General features: G+C 36.5%; 2 protein-coding genes across 2 annotated transcripts; one reads left to right on the top strand and one right to left on the bottom strand.

Annotated features, from left to right (window-relative positions):
• Nucleotides 1–1,006: 1,006 nt before the first annotated feature.
• Nucleotides 1,007–3,027, top strand: LOC103982736 (transcription factor LAF1). The gene is made up of 3 exons (XM_009399735.3): nucleotides 1,007–1,563; nucleotides 1,845–1,974; nucleotides 2,295–3,027. The coding sequence occupies exons 1-3, from the start codon at nucleotides 1,428–1,430 to the stop codon at nucleotides 2,875–2,877; spliced, it is 849 nt and encodes a 282-aa protein (XP_009398010.2). The 5' UTR covers nucleotides 1,007–1,427; the 3' UTR covers nucleotides 2,878–3,027.
• A 598-nt stretch (nucleotides 3,028–3,625) lies between these two features.
• LOC135635735 (remorin-like) lies at nucleotides 3,626–6,176 on the bottom strand. Its single transcript, XM_065147024.1, has 5 exons — nucleotides 5,981–6,176; nucleotides 5,525–5,569; nucleotides 5,333–5,420; nucleotides 4,717–4,798; nucleotides 3,626–4,095 (listed from the first exon to the last, which is right to left on the bottom strand). Exons 1-5 carry the CDS (start codon nucleotides 6,090–6,092, stop codon nucleotides 3,886–3,888), a joined length of 537 nt encoding a protein of 178 aa, XP_065003096.1. The 5' UTR covers nucleotides 6,093–6,176; the 3' UTR covers nucleotides 3,626–3,885.
• Between the last annotated feature and the right edge of the window lie 3,122 nt (nucleotides 6,177–9,298).

Raw genomic sequence — 9,298 nt, 5'->3', positions numbered from 1 at the left:
TCTAAAATGTTAGTTGTTGAATCTTTACATGCAACATATTCAAAGTAGAACAGTACGAAAGATCTGTTTGCTGTGTAAAGGAACAGTCATCTCTGAAGCCAATTGACAAAGATGATGAGTCTAAAATGTTAGTTGTTGAATCTTTACATGCAGCAACATATTCAAAGTTGAACAGCATGAGAGATTGGGGAATTAACAGTAATAAACCATCTTTTCTGTGCTTGAGTAAAACCTTGATGCTAATATGTACAAATAAAACTAAGATTAGTGCCCTTCTTAATCACCCAAATCTGGGAGTTCTTCATCTAGTTAGTTAGTAAAAAACTTATTTCCAATACTGAAAACATTGAAGGAAAATAAGAAAGGATTTATTTTCTACCTAATAACTCAGGTTCTTAATGTCACAGAATTTTTTTTTATGTTTTGTGTTTTATGTGGCAGGTGATGAGCATTTTTCAATCAGTCAAATCATAATGAATATATTAGTAGTGTACTGTGTACAAATTTATTTGTACTGTAGGTAATAAAGAATGTTTTGATCAAGAACAAATACTCTTTGAATAAACAATATGAAGTCTTACACATAGTTTTCTTGGATTTGCTGAAACTGCTTCTCATGTAATTAAAAAAGATGTTCTTCCTATTAGTCCAAATGTTTCTTTTATGGGCTATTTCCCATCTAATGGCAAATAAATGGTATAATAGAATAACAACACCTTATTAGCACTAAAATGGACTACTTTGCAAGTTCAAAACAATCAAAGGGTCTGAGGTTGGACCATCGCGTTCTTCATAGCCACATGTTGCATGGGTATTTGTGTGGAAAGCTTTTGCTAGATATATATATATATAAATTCATTTGCTTCTTATTAATAGTAGTTGGGATTAATTGTACCAATCTGATTATTATTTCTTTCTCTTAAATGAAAAGAGCATTGTGTTTTATATTGTGAATGAGATAAGTTCCTAAAGAACAGAAATATTTTGAATAATTCTTACCAACAAAGCTGACCACAAGTGCACGCTTGGCTTTGATCCCTTCCCTCTACTTTATTCTGTGTGCTAATGATCTGAAAAGACCATAAGAACATCAATATATGGCTTAAATCTATGGTTGAATGATGAGTCATCAGATGTGTATGTTCTCACAATGAATGATTAATGATCACACAAATGCTTCCTGCACCATTAACCAATCAATGAGAAAATTGGCAGTGTTGATTCATTCCAAGCACACCACAAGCTAATCTTCATTACTGTTCTTAATCCATGCTTCAATTCTGCACAAGTAGTTTAAATTTCAGATTTCTGGCACCCATTGGCATCACAGATTGCAAGAGAAGCCAACAAGCAGAGCTCTTCTGCAATCCCTGCACACTCTGGCAGAAACCAGCCAGTAGCAAGCGGCCTGTAAGGATTGCCTTGAAATGGGGCGCAAGACATGGGAGAAGCCGAAGACGAAGCATAGGAAAGGGTTGTGGTCGCCGGATGAGGACCAGAGGCTGAGGGAGCACATCCTTGAGCATGGCCATGGCTACTGGAGTTCAGTTCCTGCTAAAGCTGGTATCTCATTTCCAACTTCCACATGCCTACTCTTATCTGAAGAATAACTCTATACTTTATCCCTTCTAAAGCACATTCTGCAACTAAATCACCATTCCGCATGCTCTTGTTGAATCCAAATATTCTTCTGAAACAATGTTTTGATTGTCCATGCACACCATTACCTTGTTTTTTTGTCTGTGTTCTTGTTCATAGGGTGATCATAGAACATTTTGATGATGTCTTCTTCTCTTGGGATGAACAAACAGCTGACAAATGTATCAACTCCTTTTCTTTTGCAGGCTTGCATCGAAGTGGAAAGAGCTGCAGGTTGAGGTGGATCAATTACCTGAGACCAGGACTCAAGCTGGGTGTTTTCTCTCAAGAGGAAGAGGAAACAGTGATGAAACTTCATGCCATTTTGGGCAACAAGTAAGCATTCAGTTCGTGCACATTCAATGTTATTGATTCCTGCAAAGATCTTAGAAGTATGTGTTTAAAAGATTTAGATGACAGTACACATACAATCATTTCATGATGATCAAGGAAGCACATTTATGTTGCATCCTAATTTAACAGCAAAATTTAGTAAGCAAGCAATGGTAAAGATCAAAATCATCTGACTTGAGTGCCATGAAGTGGATTAAGAGGAGTTCAGAGAAGTTAAATTACTGCAAATGATACCATTAGTGCCAAATCCTTTTTCTTCTCTTTGAGTGAGAGCTTAAGGCAATCTGAAATTGGTATTGCAGGTGGTCTCAGATAGCAATGCATCTACCAGGAAGAACTGACAATGAAGTGAAGAACCAGTGGAACACCTACCTCAAGAAGAAGGTGGCAAAGGCTGATGGATCATCTTCTCATGCCTCCATGAGCAAATCTCTGGACTCAGACATCCAGTTCTTGAAACCGAAACAATTATCGGGTGACAATAATAGCCAAATCTCACTCTCAGAATCATTTTCTGTGAGTCAATGCCAATCAACAGTGGCCAGAGAGAAACTTCTACCTCCTTTTCCCAAAGTTCTATTTGCAGACTGGCTACCATTGTTCAATGACAGTGACCAGAGCTCATCATCTGTGGGCGGTGGGAGAAATTTCGAACATGATTCTACCTCAAATTCTGATGTCCTTAGTTCTGAATTTTTGCAATTTGGAATGGTATCTACTGGGTATTTTTCTCATGAATTTGAAGAAACAAGCATCCGTGGAGGATTTCAGCAGCAGTTTGAGCCTGTAGAACAGATTCCAGAAGTCAGTTTCCATGATCCCTTATCCTTCAGTGAAACTTACACTGATCTTGAGCTGAACTATGACATGTTTACTGACCTATGAGGAAGGTTATGTCTGTCTGTGAATTAGAGCAAGATATCACAGATAAGCATACACATGAATTAATGCATTATTCTGTACAGGTGCTCCTATGATGGGGAAGAACATTTCTTGTTTCACTTTCACTTGCTGTTATTTAAAGGAATCTTATGATTAAAATTGTGTTTTTGTTCCTTTCTTCCACTTGAGTCTTTCTCAGATGAGTCTTTTTCTTTACAGCAAAGGGAGGATCAGTCCAACTCCATATATTCTGTAGGTTTCCATGTTGCACTGTGATTTAACTCATCCTGTCTCACCCTCTCACTTCAAGAACAAAGATGATGTACTAAAATTGGAGGAAAAACATTTTAATATGGTCATGATCTGAGACTAATAGCCAATTTCCTGGTTTTGACTCAACCAAACCGACGACGCCTTCTAGAACATCTAAGCTGTCAAGTAATTTGACTTACCTTCATTTACATCTACTGAGAGAATCGAATCCAACATGCCTCGTCAACAAATAGGTGCAGCGGTGAGGTTGAATTGAATAAAATTGATGATGTGAAAAGAGTTGGCAGTGGAATTTCTGTAAGGAAACTAACAAGTCATTCAGGACATTAATTGTTCTTGAAGATGCCAATTTCTGGGATTGTATCATAGCATAAAACTTGGGAACTAAATTGTTCTGATGCAAATCAACAAACTTACACCTGTTTGCAGACTTCAAAATGAATCTACACCAAAACCATGATGTTATCTTGACTGAATATAATGATATAAAGACACCAAGTAATTAAATGTTGGTTTAAACACACAGGAGAATGTCCACATTGAAGAGTATAAGAGTAGAACACTTGTCTACATGAAACACACTTTACAGATCAAAACACCAGGATTCCAACCAAACCTCTCTAAACAATTAGCACAACTTTCTCATAAAAAGCTCTACCTAAAATTTTGATATAACACACTCAGAAAATACAAGTATCAGTCGAATAGCATCTTCAATTTGTCACGAAAGGTCAATTTTTAGGCCTGGAAAAAATCAAAAAGCCTTCTTTGGAGAACTGGAACAAGCTCGGTGGCACGATATTTTGCAGCCTTTTTCTCAGTCTTGAGGACCTCTTCACCACGCCTAGACTCAGCAACTGCTCTCTTCCCTTCTGCTTCCTTGTGAATCAATGCAATTTTATTCTTCACTTCCTCTGCATACTCTGCTTTCTTTTTCTCGAGTTCTTCCTGTTTTTCCATCAGGAGTATGAGGTTATTAATTCAAAAGGTGTTCTATGAGTTCTTCTCAACCAAGACAGTAGACCAATTTGAACATTTCGTCTCCTCAAGAGACGCATTCGTTTAATGAACATGCCGGTCACAACTTTAGAGAACATTTCTGGTCCAGCAATATCTAATCCAACCATGTTATGCGCCACAGATAGTCATTGTTTGAATTCATGATCTTCTGTTCTCTGTCTGAATTAAGTTATTTAGCTTTCTAGTTCTTCATATTCCAACTCCCCAAAGTTAATAATTTGTAGAATATATCAATAGTTTAATCCTTATATTGGAGTTACATGATACAGATATGTTCTTGGAACTTTGTATACTTTTTCATTGAACAAATACATTATTGCAACTTAGTATAATAAAATCAGCAAGACTTAATTAAACTACATGCATGAACATCATGGCAATTGGCATCTAATCTTACCAGTCAGCTAATTTGCAGCTAAAGTTAATCCTAACTTTTCTTTTGTCTGCTATATAATTTGTTGCTGATGCTTGTAAGAACCAACTAAAACTTGGATGGATGAACAACAAAAACTTACCATGCAGAAACTAATATTACAAGAAGTTACTGACCTCTTTCTTTTTCAGCTCAGCTTCCACCTCTGCCTTCTTTGAGTTCTCCCATGCATTAATAGATGATATTTTCTTGAGTGCCCTGTTTGACATTGCAGGAAGATATGATAAATCATGTATTGACTGATCAATGAAAGATGTCTCTTATTAGTACAAATTAAATAACACAAGTGCTTAGATAAATTCTACATGTTTGACTTTTTCTTTTTTTGAGCAAAAGCATGTTTGTTTATATCTACATCTAAAATTAAGAACAAAATTGATGATTGACTCACTGAATAGAAATAAAAAAACATAACATAATTGAATAGAAACATCCTGTGTCAGATTAAACTTCTCAAACACCAAGTACAATTACAAAAACATAGTATATAAAGCAGGATACAGCCACAGTTCTTCCACCATCATTCTCTTACCCAATGTTTTTTTGCTATTCAACTAAGGACCATACCATGTTCTGTGCAAAATCTACTAATAAGCTATATCTCAAACATACACATGTAGAGGATAAAAAGGAAAAAATAATAAGAATAAGAGAAACACCAAAGAGACACAATAGCCAGTTTGCTTAAAGATGCTCCTGAATTTGATGAATAGAAGCCTTCTGATGTCTTACTTGTTTTCTGCTTTAAACTTTTCATTTTCTTCCCATGCCTTAATCAATGACAATCTCTTCTCTGCTACAATCCTTGCAAGAACAGCATCTGGAAGAGAATTAAAAACATGTTCTTCATCTTACATTTGGAGGCTTATTATACAGAACAAAAGATTAGCAAGTCAGAGATAAAGTTTTTGTGAGACTACCAACCTCTGTCATCTGAATCCCCAGAGCTTTTCTCAGGATCCTCAACCTCTGTATAAAAGAATTCTTGTGCTTCATATACAGTTTATGCTTGTAGCTTAAGCTTATAAATCCACATATAATACATGAATTTGCAATGGTTTCATACTTGCAAAAGAGGATGTTCTAAAGAACGAAGAAGAAAATTATGCTTGTTATTGAAAGAAATTATATATCATAAACAGAAAGGATTTGAAATAAATGGCTCTTACAAACCAAAATAATGATCAGTATGAATTATTGCAAAAAAAATCTTCTTGAAGTTTGCATAGACAAAGGCAGAATAGTGCTTCAAGAACTGAATTTTTTTTTTCCCCACAAGAAATTTCATGCACAAAATACCAATCGATCGACCACCAAAATGACTCTTTTTGGAGGGAACCAAAAGAGAAGCTCAAGAGATCAAAAGATATAGTATCTCACGCTCTACGATGGCGAGAGCCTTGAAGTCGTCAGGCTTCTTCTCCGACGCCGGCACGATGGCCGTCTTCTCCTCCTCCACGTCCTTCACCGCCTCCAGCTTCTCTTCCGCCATCTCCCACAGACTGAGCTACGCACCAAAGAGACCTGGAAAAGGATTCCAGCTCTTAAGTTCCACCACAGACATAATGAAAGAATTGAACTTTCATTACATTTTAAGAACTAGCGGTCTGGAATCTTTTGGCTTTGGGATCCGATGTTGTTGGCATCACACGATTGTAGCAGTGGCCCATACGCGCCGCACTTTTGCGTGGTCCACAACAGGAAAGAAGATTCACTGCATCGTGTGGAAGAGAATGCAGTTCAAAGGAATCCAACCATTCCGACTCTGATTCGATCTTCTCTGTCTTTATTGCACGAGGAATAAACTAAGACAAGGATTGCACTGATGGCAAGCAAGCCTTCTTGATCTCTCGTCGGCAGGAGATGGTGCTCTGCAATCTGCATGGCCCATTGAATCACATCAACGGAGGTCAGTGTTTCTCATTGCGTGCTTCAATGATTCACCTTTTGAATTATCTACAGAGGTAGGTCTTGACCATTGGTATATATATAAATTGAAAGTAATTTCTAGATCAAAGGTAAAGCGCCAAATTTGCACTTAACAATCATCCAAAACTGTTCTTCATGGCTGTTCCTGTGTTTGATGTACTTGATTCTTTACGACTGGGGTAATCAATCTGGACATGAAAGATGAATATAAGGATCTTAAAGTAATCATAAGAGTGGCTTTGTTAGATACGAAATATAATGCTGGTAGGAAACCCTCTGTCGGTAGCTCACCTTTCGCTTTTGTTTTGATTCAGCAGCTGTGTCCTCTCTGTGATCTTTGTTACTTTGCTGTCCCCATCCCTCGTGGATGAGCAGTCTTGGAGCTTAATTTGAGGTACGAGTTGTCTTCCAGCTGAGACTAGTAATTGGCTTAAAGTTGCTCATTCACTGTGTCTACCAGTTGGTTGTTGATCGCCATTATTCCCTGAGTGTGCCCCAAGCTTTGCAGGTCAAAGAGTTAGGTTCAAGATTCCCTGCTCATCAAGATTGCACTATAGAATCTGATCATGCACAGAATTGTCAGCTGCTTCAAGCTGTGATGTTAGGAAAAAGAAAGAAACAGAGAGGGAGAGGAGAAAATGTTTAGGAAAAGGGAAAAAGACTGAAGAATGGAAATTAGAAAATAATTTTGGGAATTTAAAAAATGATAAAATTGTGTATGCATCGCACTGAAGTCAATGGCTTTCATATTAATTCCTCTAAATCTATGTCATTTTTATCACTAGAAATTCTTACTGACATCTGAATATGTGCAGTGATATTAAAATTATAATTGACACAAACAATTCTATTATAATAAAATGAATTAATAGTATTTAAATATTTTACTTTTATAGGTAGATTTTAAATAAATTAGTGACTATAACAATGCTTAGTGGTGTTATATATGTAAAATTTATAGGGGTAAATATGCTATTTATAAACTTTTTGGGGACAGATATGTAAGAACATGTTTTAAAGCTGCTTTAGTGAAATGGAGATTTCTTGTTGCATGAGATATTATAATAGTATGAGGGAGATTAAATAATTATGTTTGGTCAAAAAGGCCCTTATAATTTAAAAAAAATCAAGATTTTTGACCACAAAAGCTGCAAGGATTTGTGGAAATTATTCCAGCTAAGATGGATTCATCAAAAGCAGTGCATACTTCAGGGACCAAAGTGTTAGGCTTTTAATTTTCTATTGTTTCTTTTCTTTTCTTTTTCTTGGGTGCTTCTCCCCCTTTCTTTCTGATCAATATTAATTATTATACCATCAGATCAGTGAATGAACTGTAAAGGTTTCCATAATCTTACAAAATAGCAAATAGCAAAACCATGGTTGAGGTGACAGTATCTTCTCATTAGAAGAAATAAAACTAGATTTTTCCTCTTTGTATACTCGAGGGAAACAGTGAATTAAGAAGAGAATAGGGAAACACATGAGAGAGAGAGAGAGAGACTACTGAGCTGCCCAAAGGCCAAGCAGACCAGCATTGGTTGAGGGAAGCAAAAGGCAGAGAGAAAGCAGCAGCAACTAATCTCTAAATGACTTGACTAAGGGCATTACACTCCATGCAAGTAGAAGAAAATCTGCAGATGGAGAAAGAGATCCAACTTGGCTTAGTGAGGTTCTTCCTCCATCAGCATGCCAAATGAAGCAGATGCATTCATGAGGGCTGAAGATTTCCAGGGATGTTTAGAGTATCAGCAACCATTTCCAATTTCCCAGAAAGAACTCTAACAATAAGGGGCTTCTGATTCATGTTTCGAGCATGTAAACCCAATCCAAGTGCTCCCCTCATGATGATCAGAAGAGTTACAGTTCAAGTTGTTAGTATGATTGATGAAGCATCTAATCAAACATGAAATCCCATACATTTTTCTTTTCCCTACAAAGAGAAGGCTAGCAATCAGACCAGTAATCCCAGTTCAAGTTCATCTTTATGGTTCTACGAAGTAGAAATCCCATCCATAATCTTCAACATGGTCAAACATACATAGAGTTCTCCTAAGAAACCATCAAACAAAGTGGAACTCATTCTTCATATTCTGAAGTTAACAACTGAACTTAGTACTGCTGCCCAGTGTTCTGCTTTCCAGCTAAAACAAAGCTCTACTGGTGTCCTCTCTTTATCACTAAGCCAGCTGACAAAGTATGAAGGGAAAAAGCTAAACTAAAACTAGTAGAAGAATGTTTATGTAAGCTTTACAAATGTTGTGTATACAAGTATAATGTCTCTGACATTGTGAGAACTATTGTGCAATTACAAGTCAGCAGAGCACTTTAGATTTCATGAAGTTTTGCAAGTGTAAATTACAATTTGACTGGATGGTGATTGATGTCATATTCGAATTTAGATTTATGGTTACTTTTGTCACATCATTCTTCATCCCCAATCTGATCCTTGGTAGATAGTGGGTGATGACATGACAAAACTGGTCATATCCTTCTAATACACTCTATGCTTGCCCATCAATGACAAGGTAAAGACAACAATGTCTGACACATCCACACGCACCTTTGATAACAAAAAGTTCATGACATTAATCTGCATAACATTAATTCATTGGAATAATGGGCTTGTAATTCAATAACTTGTTCTTGGATATAAGTAAAACATAATTAGCATAATCCATGGATGCATATATGAAGTCATGGCTTCTCTTATTGAGATATTATGACTCTGAACATGGTTGATGATGAGTCTTATGTTTAGTTTGCTTGGAA

The sequence above is a fragment of the Musa acuminata genome, chromosome BXJ3-4 (assembly GCF_036884655.1).
Source record: "Musa acuminata AAA Group cultivar baxijiao chromosome BXJ3-4, Cavendish_Baxijiao_AAA, whole genome shotgun sequence".
Lineage (NCBI taxonomy): Eukaryota > Viridiplantae > Streptophyta > Magnoliopsida > Zingiberales > Musaceae > Musa > Musa acuminata.
The sequence above is the reverse complement of the archived record's forward strand: the minus strand, read 5'-3'. Positions and strand labels throughout refer to the sequence as shown.